Source organism: Scleropages formosus, chromosome 8, assembly GCF_900964775.1.
Source record: "Scleropages formosus chromosome 8, fSclFor1.1, whole genome shotgun sequence".
In the NCBI taxonomy this organism is placed as follows: domain Eukaryota; kingdom Metazoa; phylum Chordata; class Actinopteri; order Osteoglossiformes; family Osteoglossidae; genus Scleropages; species Scleropages formosus.
Genome location: NC_041813.1, coordinates 8,540,311 through 8,559,285, shown reverse-complemented (window position 1 = coordinate 8,559,285; position 18,975 = coordinate 8,540,311). Strand labels below are relative to the sequence as shown.

Genomic DNA, 18,975 nt, shown 5'->3' with positions numbered 1-18,975 from the left:
CACGGTGGCACAATTGGTTGGTGCCTTACAGTGCCTGGACTGTGGGTTCAGATGTGGATTCAAAGCTGGATGAGTCTGTGTGGACTTTGCATGTTCGCCCCTTGTTTATTTGGGTTTCCTCCCACAGTCAAAAGACGTGTTTCATCTGAGATGGTTACTCTAAACTGCCTACAGTGTGTGAGCACGTGTTACATTGGTCAGTAAATAGGTGAATGATTGTAGGGAGTTTAGTGTAGCGTATATAGCATTCAGAGGGGGTGCAGTGGTGCAGTGGGTTGGACCGCAGTCCTACTCTCCGGTGGGTCTGGGATTCGAGTCCCGCTTGGGGTGCCTTGCGACGGACTGGCGTCCCGTCCTGGGTGTGTCCCCTCCCCCTCCGGCCTTCCGCCCTGTGTTACCGGGTAGGCTCCGGTTCCCCGTGACCCCGTATGGGACAAGCGGTTCTGAAAATGTGTGTGTGTGTGTGTATATAGCATTCAATTCACCTTGGACAAAGGCATCACAAATATACTAGTTACTAACAGTTGTACATCTCAGAGAAAATAGTCTGCTAAGTGAATAAATGTAAGTGCACAAATCTAGATTGTTCTGGACTGTGCTGATACAGTATAAGTACACACTGCTGTGTCCCTAGGAGATAAAAGCCAGGCTATCTGTTCAGGTTCAGGAGGCACACAGTCATGGTCCTGTCACACTGGCTGGCTAAACACTCAGTGTAATGGGTGCTCAACATGTTGTCCAGTTCCATGCAATAAAAAGCCAATGTGTTTCAGCTTGTGGAGCTTGTTGACTAGTAAAATGGAGCAATTCTATATAGTTTTATTATACCTTAGAGTGACAAAGTGACGCAATACAAAGAGACAGCACTTATGTGTATGAAATTAAATCCATGAGGTAGGTAAAGTTATGTTTTATTACAATAGAATTCCATGAAACTGTCTAATTCCGCTAGTATACATAAATATTCATATCATATTTTCTGTAGTATGTTATCAGTTCTTTAAAGGAAAACCACCTCATGGGCTCAGTTCAGCCTATGAATTTTCTGAAGAAGAAAGTACTAAATGAGCTATGAATTTGCAGTGGCATTTGAGAAAGATCAATCCCTCATCTCTTCAAAAAAGGAAACAAATGGAAAATTAAATGTCTACAGCAGACCGAGCTTTCAATAAATGTCACTATTGCTGTATTTGTATAAACCTCAGCTTCTAATGCTGTACAGCATGTGTGCTGTGCTTGTTTCCATTCTGCCATTGAGATTACGATCCATATCACAGCCTTGCTGTGAGCTACTATACAAGTGTGCAAGTGTTGTTATTTGTAAACAGTGAGTGATAAAGGCACAGAAATTGAACAGGTAGTTAGTCTGAAGTATGATACGAAATTACGACAGAGAACTAATGTAGCTGTTAAAGCAATTTCTGTATGGTTTTTTCTTCCCTCAGTCTATATTTGTAACCCAAATAATCAACATGTTTCTAAAACATACAAAATCAAAGTTTACTGTGCACAATATCATACAAATTCAAAATAAAATTTGTGAAAATGAATTTCAACAGGTTAATGGTAAATAACTGTCAATGGCAAAATGAATTCAACTAAATAAAATAAAGTTAGTTTAACAAGTTTGTGTTTAGCACATTTTAACGCAATCCAACTTTACGTCTGATTGTGTCAGTTTTGGTTATTTAAGTTGAGCACCCCGTACATGGCTGTGGCATTAGCTCGCTTGTCCGGAGAAAACAGTTGCTTAAGCTTGTGATAATTTAGGCTGTTGTTGTAAACCTCCTTGGGACCAAACAGCACTTTATTTAAAGTTAACAACAGATTAGCATTTAGGCAACAAGTGCCCTCATCTCCCGTTACATGCTATAAATACCCAGGAGTGCACTCGCTCCGTCCGGACCACGGTCCTCACAGTACCTCGGCGGAAGAGAAGTGCTCACTGAAGCCCCAGTCAATCCTGCAGTGCTAGAGCCACGGAGTTCAGTGGCCCGTCAATATTGCAGTAATTACTGGTTCACACTGAGCAAATGAAATGCTTTTCTTAATCCAGGCTACAGCATCAGGTGTTGCACACACTTGAGCTGCTGCTGACTGGCATCATGCCTAAGGCAAAAAGGCAATGGGAGACCCTGCTGGGCACCTCCTGGCTCACTCCGATGCCTTCTTCACCATCTCCGGCTACTGCCACAGCAAGACAAACACACCCCAGGTCCGGGGAATGCAGGTATCCCGCAACCGCTCTTTTGGAATTGGTCTCTAGGTAGAGCAGAAACAAACACCTGAGTACACACAAAGAGAAGCTAAGCCCGAGTGCACACACAGCAAGTAACTGCTGTCAGACTTGCTGAAACCACGCTACATGATGAAGACCGAACACAGAAGCACTTTCAATGACTGAAGCCAGGAAAAAAAATCAGCAACAAAAGTGTAGGAGGAGTTTGAGTAAAGAAAAAAAAGATTGGATGAGTAGTAGCTGCAACACAGACAACAGGTATGCGACTGCTAGGAAACACTATCAATCAACATATCCTCAAGTCAGCAAGAGCTGGAAGGTCACCAGTTAGTTAAATCACGGCTCCGGTGTCAAATGATCGGAGGAGGCAGAGACGGTGAACTGTTCCAAAGTGACTTCTTTATGTAGTTGAACACACCTTTTCTTGTAGGTTTCACATACTTACTGGTATTACAGCACTGGACTTGGTGCAACGATTTTAAACAAAGTGAATATTTGTCTAACGGGGCTGGACAAAGTCATGGCAAAAGGTTTATGCTGAGGGAATCTAAAGGATCATGTGTGTTCTCATTGCTTCTTTTCCCTTGACAGATGGCCGACTATAGTCACGCATTATTACGCCCCCTAATCAAAGAACCGCAGGCAACTTTTGGTTAAGATACAGTTTCACAGTCCAGGAGCACAACTGCCAGTTACCATGAGCAACAGAGGGTACAAAAGACACTGGGCTGCTGGGAATCCCACCCAGAGCATTAGAAAGAGTCTATTATTGGTAGTGTGATGTCAGCCCTAAGGACATCTGTTATTATTGCTCAAGAACACTGACAAAACACTGCATTTAATCTGCATTCCCACCTGCCATTTTTATTTATTTTTTAAAAATCTTTTCTTCTTAACTTCAACAATACATTAATAAATTAGCATGAAACTTCACACAAATTTTAACGATGACATAATGACAAGCACTCGTTACATAACGGTTTTTTATGACTGTCACAACCATCTGCAACAACATGTTAATACGGTAATGGAGCTACATATACTGCTTGGAAAAGTGATTAATATTCGTTTTTTTTCCCTTCAATTTTATGTATTATTGTACTGCAAAAAAGTGCAAATTTAAACTTTGAGAATTTCATAAATCTAACCAGTGCTTCAGCAGAAAGCCAGAACATGATCATTAGTAATAAAAATATAAACTGATCAGGAGAACTGAGAGACTGTTGAGTTTTTTGCAATATGCTCTAAAAGAGGATTAAAGAAATTGAAGTCTGAAACAAAGACTTTCAGAACTTATTAACAACACAAATTAATAAGAGAGCTCAAAGAAATGTCTTAATATATTGCCTATTCATGAGCTATTTGCACGACCTGCCAAAACCTTGAATAAATTTAAAATAGAATTAATTTTTTTGGTTTCATTACGGGGACAGAGAAGTTGACTTTTGAAGCTGAGTACAGCCAACTCATTGCAAATCTTTCATTTTGTCATCGCTCCCGTAGGTCACTGCTTTGTGTGTGGCTCTTGTTCTGACCGCCGATTAGCAGGGGTCTGGCAGTCAGCACTCAGCCCAAAATACTTGCCCTCCAGCTCAGGTGTAAACACAGAGACTTCCTTATCCCGCTGAAGTAAGCTTGCAGACAAGCCAGCCTCACATCTTTGTAAACACAAAAGGTTTTTCCTTTAACCCTGCCCAGACACCTCGTCCTGTCTTAACAACATGCACAGCCAGGCCTCAAAGGCAGAAGTTCAGAGAACTTAGTAATGAGAGGGGTACTGTGGAAAAGGAGACTGGGTTGTAACTTGACTCGGCGGAGCAGCAGAGACGCAACACATCAAGCAGCTCCAGGATAAAATACAGGTGATGATGCAAGCATTTTTATTTTAATCTCTGCTATTGGGAGCTGTACATGGCATTTACAGTGTTTTTTTTTTATGGGGGAGGCTCATGTTTGAGGGATGTGACAAGGAGCATAGCCAAAGAAAGCGCAATGTAAGCAAGCTGGGTTTCATAAAAAGAGGGCCTGGACAAAGAGGGGTTGTATCAAGCTGTCAGGTTGTGTTACGGCTGGATGGGCGGGGGTATCCTAGTCAAAACTTGGAAAGCACTTGCACCCTTTCTGGACGTCTAGCTGCTCTAGTCACAGTAGCCAGTACAAAATCTCTCAGTCGGAGTCTGCGAAGTTGTGTTCAGCCTGACCACTGCTGTACTTCCTTTCTCTGGTTCAGCAACATCAGTCAAGAAGATAGCTCCTTAAAACTTCCATTCTTTCGAAAGCTTAGTAATACTGAATAACACAGTTTGTCTGATGTTAATTCAGTACAACTTAAAGAAGGCAATGACTCAGCAGACCACACAGCTACTTGGAGACGAAAGGGAAAGTTAATGCACATGATTAACAAAGATTTTGCCTGCTATTTACAGGGCGCATCCATGTGTCAACAACTCAGACACTGCAATGCCTTTCAATTAGGCAGACCTGTCTAAACATCAGCCTTTTACAATTTTGATCTTCTGAGAAGACAGGACTATTGTTCTAAAATTCTAGCAACACAAGCATTGTTCTCCTTAGGAATCCCTAAATTGCACACTGAAGTTCCTGCACATTATTCTCAATGTGGAATGAAAGCCTCACTGTCACTCACTCTGGACGCCCTACTACTGCCCTCCAGGCCCAAGCTAACCCTAACCTTCCACTCCAACTGTAATACATTAGTGGGATTAACATTCCGCCAGTAAGCCTGCCTCCAGAAGAGCCGGCTGGTTCCACCCCTTCCACACCCCGCCTCGGTCTTCCTCAGCTCCCTTTACTTGCTCCATCTTGCACTTGCTTTCCTCTGCCCTGCTTCTGTACGTGTGGAAGCAAAAATGCATACCCATATACACCTATACACACAAATGTCCCAGATACTAAGGAAGTGAACCTAACCCTAACCATGAGGAAGGGAAAACAAAAGATGGGGGCTATACAGGCTACAACCTCTCAAACAGTTCAACAGCTCTGGAAGGAGAACTCAATGCATACATAGAGTACAAAGAGATCTGTTTACCACTGTATGGTTATGCTGGAAATGTAAATCCAGTTAAAAACTATCCTAAAGATGGACTTGATCTGCATCATATGCCATTGAGAGCTGGTGAGCAATAATCGTTAGATTAGCAACAACTCCTGACTGCTGTTATTAATTTATTTACTGCATGCTGATAGGGAATGGGATACGTGAGGATTTCACACAAGACAGCCCCATACCTGCTCAAACCAAGACCTCCAGTACCAAATAAGATGTATTTAACTGTGGTGATTAATGTTTTCTTTTCATTGTGTAAGGAGGTGCAGACATTTTCCCTAACCCCCCCCCCCAGCCCTCACCCAGACACTTTTAATTCATCTCTATTTGTATAAGAGTTTAAAGGAAAGAAGAGCACCTGGGGGATATTTTCAAACAGGATTATCGTAGTCCTCAAAGCAGTCGACTCCACGATTACACTTTAAATGTTTTCTCAAGAGCAATGCCGTGTCTGGCAAAGATTTACCCACACTGGTGTATTTCTGGTTTCAGACATCAAAATGGGAACAACATTCCCAGAGACAATGTTGGCCAGCTTGCCATCATACTTTTCTTCCATTTTCTGAACTCACAATCACAAAGGACTCTAAGAAATATGCAACTTTTAAGCAACTAGTTCTAAAATAATTTAAAACAACAGTGCTAAAGGGAATGAATATCTGATTGTGTATTGTTGTTACTTGTTCAGAATGGTCAGGATTGCTTATCACCATTTCTATGCCCATTAGCAAATGTATTCCAAATAGACTTCAGAGTGTCTAAATATAGCATAGCGTAAAGCACCAGCTGCTCCTTTGCACCCTCTATTGGAACCTTTGCTCACCACAGGAGCTGAGCAACAAAAACACACACACACACATTTTCAGAACCGCTTGTCCCTTACGGGGTCACGGGGAACCGGAGCCTACCCGGCAACACAGGGCGTAAGGCCGGAGGGGGAAGGGGACGCACCCAGGACGGGACGCCAGTCCGCCGCAAGGCACCCCAAGCGGGACTCGAACCCCAGACTCACCGGAGAGCAGGACTGCGGTCCAACCCACTGCACCACCGCACCCCTGCAACAAAAACGATATCTTAAAAAATTGAAATTTTAAAACAATTTAGTCAGTATGGGTGTTGTACTGTGCATAAAAACTGGGTAGCTGGCTACACCTGAACTGAGAGGTAAAATGCAAAGAAGACACACTGGAAATATCTGGGTATGGACATCAAACTCTGGGTTTGGACAACCAGCACTGTGGATGACTCCGTGCACCTCTCATACAAACTCTTCGCCCTCCTGCCGCCTGGCAAAAGGTACCGAAGCATTCGGGCCCTCATAGCCACACTGTGTAACAGTTTCTTCCCCCAAGCCATCAGACTCCTCAATACTCAGGACTGACACTGTTGTAATGTTTAGCACTGTTGAGCAAGTCTTGCACACGTGCACTTTACGTAGTCTGTGTTGCTAACTGTGTTTTATGTAGCACCATGGTCCTCGAGCAAACGTTTCGTTTCACTGTGTACTGTTGTATATGGTTGAAATGACAATAAAGCCTCTCTTGACTTGACTGTTGACTTGAAAAGCTCTTGGAGACGGTATTACGAAATATCTCAAATTTTTTATCCTTTCAAATTTGTTTTAAATGATAGAAATTCAGAAAACTTGTTTTGTATTTCTCGTAAGTACAGTGACTGTTAAAAGACATGAGCATTAGGTGGTGTGTGTGCGTTGAGAGGGTATGTTCTAGGGGTAGGGTCCAGGAGTCCAATGTGAGAGGCTTTAACAGTGGGTGAGGCAGAGGCATGACACTACTATATCACTCTAGGGGGAAGGTTAAGTCATTACAGTGCTTATCAGCAATTTTGTTTTCCCTTTGAACATTCTCTTTTTCCATCTTTTTTTCCCAGGAGGCGGGGGGTGTCTCATAACCAAAATAAACCAACTGATAAAGAAGTGACACTTTTTTGTTTTTGCGGAAGTATCTTATCAGTACCTTGCTGCAGCTTGCCAAATGAATGCAACAGCATCAATATGCAGTTGCACTAAAGAGCAGCTCTCAAAACTACAAGGCAGAGTCTGATGTGAAAAAAGGCCAGTTTCCCTGCTGTCACCTTCCAGCTGCCACACTCTGGCTCGGGAACCTTATACAACAGCAGGCTTGTGTGGCATGCTGGCACCGTGCTTGTCCATATCAAGGTTAGCTACCCAGCCAGCATGTTTGGTAGACCTTGCAGGTGACTATATCACCTCACCTGTTCATTTCCCAGCAAGACAAGAACCCAAGGGGCTATAAAACGGGCATGACCACATCTGCAAATAAGAATCAGCAAGGTGAGTGCTGTGTCCATTACAATGTGTGCTTACAGTTTCAGTAAAAGCATCTGCTGTAGAATTTATACTTTCCATTTGTCCTAATGTGTTTCAGATGCTGCTGGTGTGGACTGTGTGCATTTTCCTTGTTGGCTTTGCTCAAGGTAAAAAAAAAACTGATCTTCTTTCCTTTCAGTTAGAGTCAGCAGCAGAACATTTCTTATTAAAAGGGGTAACGTTATTGTATAAAAACATGAAGCACGGCTTTTTTTGATTTGTTGTTCTGCTGAAGTGAATCCATGTGGACCTCCTCTTTCGTGGAATTTCAGGGTTGCTTTCCCAGAACAGTTCAAAGCAGAGGGCAAACTAAAGGTGGATCAATCCAATGTGGTTCTTTAATTTCCTGTGTTCGTTTCGTTGTTTTCTCCAAGTACCTGTTGCCCTTGCGGTGTATGAGGCTTCTTCTCCATTTGGGTCAGAGGCTGATTCTTCATTCCGAGTTTGTCTTGAGCTTGCCTCTGGGCATCCTTTACCTTTCACCATTCCGCTGCAGTGTCGTCACACCTGCATCATGTAGTTACCAAGAGCAGGACTATAGCTCTGCACACTTTTCTATTCCTCCTGCTGGATTGTTGCATTTGCTTTAGTCATTGACATGTTGAACACTGTTTCTTGCTTTAACATTTTCATAATTTATAAAGATTTAATTTTGAATTATTACTTTTTTGTATACAATCCTGGCTAAATCAAGGTTCTACATATTGCTGTTTTTTTTTTTTAAATCCTCTACACAACTACCCAACACAACCTGGTTTAAATACAGGTTTCCTACTGACAAGTGTAGCATCCGGACGGGAGTCTGACACGGACGCGCGTTGCTATTACGTCCGAACACGGACGAAGCGTAAAATGACCTCACGTGCAAGGTGATGTCAAAAGTGCACTGTGCGTACTGTAAGACACTCGGTGGAAGTGAAACAGGAAACACGAGACGAGGAAACACACACCGTGTTTGAACTACGGTGAACAGTGAAACGCTACTCTGTAAGTATGACCACCACCCCGAGACGTGACGAAATACCGGACTGGAACGCTGGACCAGGACTGGAGAACAAGAGGAAGGAACTGACAGGACGGGCACTCGGAACTGGAACATGAACACCTAGGAAACAGACTGAGGGAACAAGAGACTACTAATCGCCAAGAGAGCACAAGAGAACCGCTGATTAAGAATCCGCAAGTGGTTCTGCTCCGCTGGCTCCTTTTATACCTCCGTGTCCTATGAGACCGTGAGGTGATACGTGAGTGTTACCTAGAGGCACTGAGTGGCGCCGCCTCTGACCAGGAAGGGCAGTGACCCCGTGGGACGTGACAACAAGGATGTTTCAATGCCTAATTTACAAAATGAGTAGTTTCCAAACTTTCAAGAATTATAGTAGAAAGTGCATTGATATTATCAAACTTGGCTGAAATCATCACGGCTCTGAAATTTGAAGAGTTTGTATAAATGCATAAAACATTATAAGTATCAGGATATTTAACAGTAAGTCACTTTGGAGAAAATCGTCAACTAAAATAATAAACGTAAATATCCCAGCCAACATTAGACAACTATTGTTTCCAAAAAAACTGCTTTTGGTGTGGAACATTTGTCTTTGATAACAAAACTGGAGTAAAAATCATGAACTGCACACTTAGTCTAAGCGATGCAACAGCAATCATGGTTCATATAGTCCAGCACTAATTATAGCTTGCTACCTGAACTTTTCTGTGCAGGTGCAGAGGTTTGCTATGAGAACCTAGGCTGCTTCACAGATGACATGCCATGGTCAGGCACAGCTGAGAGGCCCATTGCCCGCCTCCCCTGGAGTCCAGAGAAGATTGGAACCAAGTTCTTACTTTTCACCAGGAAGAATATAGACAACTTTCAGGCAAATAGGCACAGTTTATCTGCTATTTCTTGAGCATCAGATCCCTGGGATCCAGTATGAAAGGGGATTCAGCAGAGCAGAAAGCACTATACTTCACAGCTAATTCCACTGGTGCATTTACTTGTAATACTTCTACTGACGTCCGGTGTTCTTTCTATGGATCACCAAATATGCATTGTTCTTGACTAAAACTAGGCTACTCCATAGTCGGGGGGGTATGGTGGCGCAGTGGGTTGGGCCAGGTCCTGCTCTCCAGTGGGTCTGGGGTTCTAGTCCGCTTGGGGTGCCTTGCGACAGACTAGCGTCCTGTCCTGGGTGTGTCCCCTCCCCCTCCGGCCTTATGCCCTGTGTTGTCGGGTAGGCTCCAGTTACCTCCGACCCTGTATAGGACGAGCGGTTCAGAAAATGTGTGTGTGTGTATGTGTGTGTGTGTATTCCATAGTTGAGACCATTCAAAAAGTTTTATTACAGAGGCCTCTTGTAAACCCGTTCAAATGAAGTTTTGTTTGAAACCTTTCATTGCTTTTAAATTTTGCCTAAAAGCAGTGCATTTCCTGTCTCCAACTGAAAATCCACACTGTGACTTATTTTTATTCACATCTACAGGAAATAGCCACAGACAAAGACATCCTCCAGGCATCGAATTATGATGGAAGCAAGATGACCCGTTTTATCACCCACGGTTTCATTGACCAAGGAGACGAAAACTGGCTTCTGGACATGTGTAGGGTATGGTGGTTATTAAACTATTCAGACCACATACTGAGGTACATGCCACGCCACACATTACCATGTGTTCTTGTTTGGTAAAACTTCTGCATTAACACTAAATAACTAGAGCATTTTCAAATGGTGAGTAAAGGTATCGGGGGCATGGTGGCACAGTGGGTTGGGCCAGGTCCTGCTCTCCAGTGGGTCTGGGGTTCGAGTCCCGCTTGGGGTGCCTTGCGACGGACTGGCGTCCCGTCCTGGGTGTGTCCCCTCCGGCCTTACGCCCTGTGTGCTGGGTTAGGCTCCTGTGACCCCGTATGGGGCAAGCGGTTTAGAAAATGTGTGTGTGAGTAAAAGTATCACATCTTCTTTTAAAAAAAAAAAACAAACTTCAGCACTCAGATCATTATTAATATTTCCTACAATTTTGTACACTAAGTTAAAAACTCAATCAGTGGATGTCATTCTGGCCATAACATCTGTACATCCATATGAGAAGTAACCATTAACAACGGAGGTGACAAGCCAAAAGAGGCTGTGTGACTGCTGGACATGTTGACCAGTTTGAGTTGATCACATGCATATTCAACCATCAGTTGTGCTCTTAGATCTTTCTCCAGGTGGAAGACATCAACTGTATCTGTGTGGACTGGAAGAGGGGTGGAAGAACCAGCTACACTCAGTCTGCCAACAACATCCGCGTGATTGGAGCACAGCTAGCCTACATGATCGAACTCTTCCAAGTAAGCATGATTTCAGGCAAAGACAGCATGAAAATTTCTTCCACTGAATCAAAGTTTTTAGACAAGGAGCAACTGGGATCTGCATTTGATCATAGTTACTATGGTTTTTAGTTACAGAGGAGGAAATACACTTCATGCACCAAATATCGGTTAAAACGGGTAAACAAAGCAACGCAGATGCAAACAGCTGCTAACATAGTGGTGCGAGCTGCTGCCTTCCTAAAGGCTACAGGTTTGAATGCTACCTCCAACTGAACTGCCCATGAGTAAGGTACTTACCTTAAAATTGCTACAGTGACAAATTACTGGATGAATAAATGGCTAAATAATTGTAAATTGCTTAACATTGTAAGTTGCTTTGGAGAAAAGCATCAGCTAAATGAGTGAATGTAAAAGAAACTGTCATAAGTGTCTTAGCATATACAAACATTCATCAGGCATTTGTTTGTATTACACGATAAACAATGGGTTATTCATCTTTCCAGCTTGTAATGTACATACTTGGGCAACAACTATTACAGTGTTTCAATGTACAAAAAAAACCATTTTGTGTCTGTGTTACATATGTAACTTTGTTTTTGAGTAAAACCAACTTTAGCCAACTATATTACTGCACAATCAAATATTTCTTACTACTACTAATGCTACCATTTTTGCTGTTGTGCTGCATGGGAAATATGTCTGTTGTGAGGAAAATTGCTGTGGACATTGAAATTTTATGGCATATGGCAGCACAGGGGCTTTTCAACCATGTCCCTTACCCTCCTGGCCACTTTCCCGGTCAGCACATGGTGCTCTTCCCAGGCTAGAACAACTGGCCATGGGGGGGGGTTTGGAATTTGCAGAACTAGGCAGATCAAACAAACAGGCTGTTACTGAAGGACACAACTGTGACTGTACTTGGATAACCCTGGTGTCTGTTTACCCTCACACAGACAATCTACCAACAAAAACCCAACACGATCCACATCATTGGCCACAGCCTGGGTGCTCACCTCGCTGGGGAGACCGGGCGCAGGATTCCCAACCTGGCTCGTATCACTGGTAAGGAACAGCCACCAGACATGGTATGACCAACATCAGAACCTTGAGTAAAACGTACCATTACCATTGAGTAGACTGTCAGAGACCTGCTCAAAATTAAACAGCTATGTTAGCTTTTTTATCATATATAAATTTCACTCAATGTGGTTCTCAACTACTAATTTTTCTGCAGCTTTTTATATTTCCTTTGTATCTATGGGCAAATGGTTGAGCCTTTATAAAACACAGAATGAAAGCCTCAGGAGACACCATGCCAGACATTTCTTTGTTTCAGGACTGGACCCAGCTGAGCCATACTTCCAGGGATGCCCCATTCTAGTACGTCTGGACCCCAGTGATGCAAACTTTGTGGACGTCATTCACACCGACTCACTGCCAGTAATCCCCTATATGGGTGGGTTTTGACTTTGAATCAATACATTGATGGAACTCTGATTGCAACACATACTGTAACTTAAAGCAATGAAAAATATCACCATCTGCGTAGGTTTCTTCATTTTGCAAATAAAATTTCTTGCATAGGAGCACAAGGAAACAAGAAACCAATCCCCTTTTTGTAAATTAAATTACATATGGAAATTTATATAAATTTAATTTTTTATTAAAATGTAAGAAAAAATTATGTAAAATAACCAGCTATTTTCATTACTTACTTGCCTGAAAATGGTTGGCTCTTTTGCCACATAGAGGTTGTGTTGGGTAATTATACTGAGGATGAAAACATGATATGAAACCACCATATTTTTTTTAATGTGCATGTGGAAAGGATGAGTTTGAATGGTCATGTCCTGAAGGCATGTCTACGTTTGCATCCAGGATTTGGTATGTCCCAAGCAATTGGTCATCTTGACTTCTACCCCAACCGTGGAGAGCACATGCCTGGCTGTGACAAGAACGTCATTTCTCAGATTGTGGACATCGATGGTATATGGGAAGGTTAGTGTCCAAATGAGAAAAGTATTGTGTACCATACAGAGAGAGTCATAGTGATTGTAAAAGCTCTTAATTTGTACTTCTTAACTGTAAATCAAAAAGTCTTTAAATTTTTCCTGCAAAATATAAAATTACAAATCACATGATTCACAGTCCCATTTTGTGTACAGCCCTCAAAAACAATGACCGTTACAAATGGAACGATTCAATAAAGGCTCTTTTTCAAGCCCACTGGGAATAAAACGCAAGAGCGACCATTCCCTTTGAAGTTGCCAGCCGGATGGCAAGATTCAAGCAGCAGCATTCATGATATGCTGAGAGGGAGAACAGCTGAATTTGCCTCTTTCCATTGTAGAAAGTAGATGGGGTGGGGGAGCAAAAAGCTGGAATTCTTGAAGGGCAGTGTACAAAACTTGCAGCAGTCCCTCACATACATACAGTAAATCTGCAGCAGTACTCCACACAAAAAACATACAACTTCAACCTGAGAAATTTTCAGTTGCTGCTTTTTCCTTTAACAGGTACACGAGATTTTGTGGCCTGCAACCACCTGAGATCCTACAAATACTACAATGGCAGCATCCTGAATCCTGAGGGTTTTCTTGGGTACCCCTGCTCCAATGGGGATGTCTTTGATGAGTTTGTAAGTGTCCCAGCTCTACAAATCTTTCCAAAACCACCAAGCCAAGATCAATCTCCCTGCAAGGGAGATTGCACAATATGAGAGCACTCCTCATCCTCAAGGTGAAGGACAAGTAGGATATGTTGGCATGACACTAATATGTCTGCCAAACTTCTCTACGGCTTTTAAAAATTCTTCATGGTGGATGGGGGTATGAGTGGTGTTGGGGGGTTTAGTTAGGCCAGTCCTCACATTTAGGCTTCACTCAAATTTACTGGGGAAGGCTGATGAACCACAGCTGTCCCTGCTAATAACAACATGTCCATTTTGGATAGCTTCCCATTGAAATAATAGCAGCTCTGCAGCATAGCCTCTATCAGTGATGTTTCAGGGAGTTCTGTGTCCTCAATGTTAAAACTGCAGCCTTAAATGTTTCCCTAAGCTAAGAGTTACGGACACTGCTACGCCCACACCACAAACTCTTAAAACTATTGCCACCGTGTCCTCCATGTCTGTAAGGCAGCAGGCCAAGCTTTGAGGAAGTTTATGGATAACATTAAAGCCTTTAAACAATCTGTTGCCTGGGGACACTTGTGGACAATGAGAGGCAATACAGGGAAAAGGTAAGATTTGATGATGTTTCAGGTGGAGAAGCACTTAGCAGTAAGAAGCTCATAAATCCATCATCACAGTTTATTTCAAGTCCAAGGACCCTGATAGGTTAAAATGAATGTGACTGCTATCTACCTGTATAAATTGGCCAAGTGTAAACATGTAAGCTGTGCAAGTTTTCTGGGGTAAAAGTACTTGATGAATTACCAAATAACCAGGCCCAGTTTGTATCACACAGGGCCGATGCTTCCCCTGCGCAGATGGGGCATGCCCTTTCATGGGTCACCATGCTGACAAGTTTCACGTGCCCAATGGACAGGAAAAGCTGAAGTTCTATCTGAACACTGGGGATGCCAGGCCCTTCGGACGTATGATTTTTTTTTTGTTCTAATTGTGCTTAGATCTTCCTCGGATGCCAAGAGTCTTATTAAATGTTTCTGCTTTGAGACAAAGGTTGATGATTTTCAATGAACAAGTGAATTCTTAATGAAAAAACTTTCAATGCACTTTGTAAGCCAGACCATTTGAATACTGGAGAAAAAGATCAACCACTTTATGCTATGCTACTTCGGAAGTAGGACACTCTTGCTTAAATGTCTCAACACTACCTGATTCCAGGGTATCGCTATCTACTGACCGTCACTATCGCTGGAGATAGGACAGTCACAGGCACCATGAAAGTAGCCCTGTATGGGACCAATGGCAACACCAGACAACATGAGATTCACAAGTAAGTACAATTAGACTGCAAGAGACAAAGATGAATGATCATCCAGATGCTTTACTTTCAGAAAATATTAAATTCTACTAAATGTTTTAAATTTCCATGGGGGCGTGGTGGCGCAGTGGGTTGGACCACAGTCCTGCTCTCCGGTGGGTCTGCGGTTTGAGTCCCGCTTGGGGTGCCTTGTGATGGACTGGCGTCCTGTCCTGGGTGTGTCCCCTCCCCCTCTGGCCTTATGCCCTGTGTTGCTGGGTAGGCTCTGGCTCCCCCGTGACCCCATATGGGACAAGCGGTTCTGAAGGTGTGTGTGTGTTTGTTTGTTTGTTTTAAACTTCCCTTAGTTGGAAAAACCTTGTAATAAGTTCTCTTTGAATCACTTGCAGTTGCACATTGTAAACCGGGAAACTGTCAAGTGCAATTTACACTGTGCTCAAATTTATTCCTGTGCTTCTGCAGCGGCCTACTTAGTCCTGGCAAAACCTATGAGGCGTATATTGATGCCGAATCAGACATGGATGAAGTGACAAGGATGAAATTCATCTGGAGCAACAAGGTTATTAACCCGCTATTGCCCAAGTTTGGAGCCACGAAGATGGTGCTGCAGCGTGGAAAGGACAGGCGAACGTATGTGTAACTCACACTCTTGAACACACACTGTTGCTACACACCTTGTACACATCCCTATGGCAGTGACACACACCCAGCCGCATGCTATAAAAACAGACTGACTTCAGCATTTTTTTTTTAATAACCAAAGATAAGGACCAAATATCTTGTTGGGTTTAAACTCATTGCTCACATAACAGGGTCTCGAAACAATGAAAAATCGCTACAGCGGCTTATCAAAGTATATACCATTTTCTCACACAACAGGCCAACAATTGAATACAATGACATTTCTGTTCCTTACATCATAATTCTCTGTCCATACGTATCCTTCATATGATCCTTGACAAAGACACGACAGACAGCCAACCCCATAAAAGTAATTCCAGACAACACAACTTCTGCCCCCAGTTATTGGTCCAGAGCAGTTACTCATGTCAACAAGAAAATAAAGAGGAAGTAAACATTAATGGGAACATTTAGAAAAATACATAGCACAGAACTAGAATTACATGTAGGCTGAGGTAACATGGGAAAGTAACGTATTATTGCAACTAATCACAACCATCACTTACTGTCAATCTAATATCATGACAGACACTGCAGTTTCAATATTATTATTTCATATAGTTTCTGCTCTTCAGCAAAGAAACTTACAGTACTAAGCTATTCATTACTTGCCTATTTAAACAACAATATACATTTTACTGGAACAGTTCAGCATAAATATTTTGATCAAGTTTAATACAGCAGAAGGTGTGTTTCAAACCTGGTTAGAAATGGTGAGATATTATGGTGTGGTATATGACAGAGATCTCTGGGAGGGATGTGCCCTCTGCTCTCCTTCCTAGAAGTGTGCATCTTCCTCCTGCCAGGGAAGGTTTGAATAAAGGGTGATGAGGACATAACGCCACCCTCCCTCCACTGTGCTGCAATGGTCACTCATGCCACAACCACATAAACAGCTTTAATAACATCAATACCCTTACAATGTTATAAATAAAGCCTTAGTCTTGCAGTAAAATTAATATCTAACATCAAACATTTGTTTGTAATACTACACAGCACCTCAGTGTCTTGTATACTTCTTATTTTGGGTTTCAAATTAATTTTACGTGACATTTTTTTCATTAAAAAAATAATGTTCATTTGATCCCCTGACAGCACGAATTCACCCAACTGGGTGTTTTCATGGTACACATGAACCCTGCCTGGCAAGGAGTGGATGTGTATACAAGCATGCCTGCAAATAAATCATCTTTATGATGCAGTGAGCTACCATGCACAGCAGAGGGCAGCGTTTCTCTACCACTTCTTCAATATCGAGCGTACTGTGCTAATTTTTCTTTTCTCCGGCATCTCTCCGTTACAGTTTCCTGTTTTGCGGCAAGGAACAAGTGAGAGAAGATGTACTTCAGACCCTTGAACCATGCAACTGAGTGACAAAAATGCTTCACAATAAAAATTCAACTGCCTAAATAAAGGGGAAAGAAAAGATTTCCATGTTGTTTAAGGCTGTAAGACCATCTTCAACACACACACACACACTTTCTGAACCACTTGTCCCATACGGGGTCAGGGGGAACTGGAGCCTACCTGGCAACTGAGGGCATAAGGCTGGAGGGGGAGGGGACACACCCAGGACAGAACACTAGTCTGTCACAAGGCACCCCAAGCGGGAATTGAACCCCAGACCCACTGGAGAGGAGGACCCGGTCCAACTCACTGCGCCACCGCACCCCCATCCATCTTCAACAATCTTCAGTATATTATACCGAACTGACATTTTTTCCTGCAGCAGCTTAAAGCTTCTAAATTACAGTTAAGGAAGTGTATGAGAACTGAGATTGTGCTGATCTCTATACAGTGTCAGGGAAACATTGTAAAACTTGACATAAAAATAGTACTCTGTAAAGCAGAAGAATATCCAGAGGCTGGAACAGACCACAAATCTGTATTTAAAAAAGTGAGCTAATGCACATCCAGAGAGTATATCTGTATATGTCCTTGAGACCCTAAATTTGTTTAGGGGTAGATGCTCAGGTGAGATACTGTCATATCCTGACATTTTCTCCAAAAAAGTATGATGCATACTACTGTAGTAATACTGATATAACAGCACTACTAAAAGAACAAGATATGGGGCAGTGGTTAGCGCTCCTGCCTTTGGAAGGTCGCACATTCAAATCCCACATACTGCTATAGTACCCTTCAGTAAAATACTAACCCTCAATTGTTGCAGTAAAATTACCCAGCTTTATAAACGGGCACTCGAATCCCACCTCCAGCAGCAGTACCCTTGAGTAAGGTACTTACCCTAAATTACTCCAGTAAAAATTGTCCAGTTGCATAAATGGGAAAATAATTGTAGCTACCTTAACATTGTAAGTTGCTTCGGGAGAAAAGCATCAGCTAAATGAATAAATAGAAGATAACACTATTATTCACTGTAACTAGTGCTGTATAGTCATCTAAATGCTTCAAGCTGATTGGCAGAACAACAACTGGCAGTACCTGAAGTACTCCGAGCTGACTGGCAGAACACTATGGAGCAATATATGTTTAAGAAGGCCTGAATATTACTGACCATTTAGGTGAAAGTAATAAAGTGAACAGGTAAAAGTGCAAGGGAGCTAAGAATTAAATTAACAACGGTCTTAAATACACAAATGCTGTACATCAAAAGGTGGCACGCATGTGTTCTCTACCACTTTTTCATCAGGAATGGAATGCCATTGTTTACAGAATGTAACACAGCAATTCTTTATCAAAATTAACCAAAGTCAAAACCCGAAACACAAATGACCTCTTCTTCCTTGTAAAACTTTCCATCAACATGTAAACTCTGAATAGGATGATTTTTTTCATTCAGCGAATAAGTTGTGTTTAAAAACGCATACTGCAAGCACATGTGTCAGTACACCCACCCCCCACTTTCCTCATTACCATAGCAATTTCTTTTATCACTTAAAACTGGGCAGAAAGAGCAGGAGACTGATAAATGTTACGTATTATTAATGATGTTGAGAGACTGAGTGTCGCATTTGCACAAACATAAATCAGCACCAAATTACATGTTAAGATTATTTCTCTTCCTTTTTCATTTAGACACAATTCCCAGCCACCAAATTCGGCTCAGATGTGTCATATATATATATATATATATATAAAATATATATATATAATATATATATATATATATATATATATATATATATATAAATATTTCAATGGGCCACATATGTATGCAGTATTCATTTATCTGTCCGCAGCCTTTTCACACACTCAGGCGGCCCTGATTGCGTGTCATTGTTTTGCGCTCATTTGTTTGAATGCCCACCCTGTAATCAATGTTGTAAAATAAGGCATTAAAGAGCGAGCTGCCATTTCCATCATAATGTTAACAAAGCGCATTTACATTCATGTTGACTTTTCCCGGCCAAGCCA

General features: G+C 42.2%; 1 protein-coding gene across 1 annotated transcript; it reads left to right on the top strand.

The window, feature by feature from the left end:
* The first annotated feature begins 7,717 nt into the window (after window positions 1-7,717).
* Window positions 7,718-16,997, top strand: LOC108942732 (inactive pancreatic lipase-related protein 1-like). Its single transcript, XM_018766200.1, has 12 exons — window positions 7,718-7,766; window positions 9,379-9,533; window positions 10,140-10,262; window positions 10,853-10,987; window positions 11,923-12,031; window positions 12,306-12,425; window positions 12,848-12,967; window positions 13,486-13,607; window positions 14,437-14,566; window positions 14,817-14,928; window positions 15,379-15,546; window positions 16,901-16,997. The coding sequence occupies exons 1-12, from the start codon at window positions 7,718-7,720 to the stop codon at window positions 16,965-16,967; spliced, it is 1,410 nt and encodes a 469-aa protein (XP_018621716.1). The 3' UTR covers window positions 16,968-16,997.
* Window positions 16,998-18,975: the final 1,978 nt, after the last annotated feature.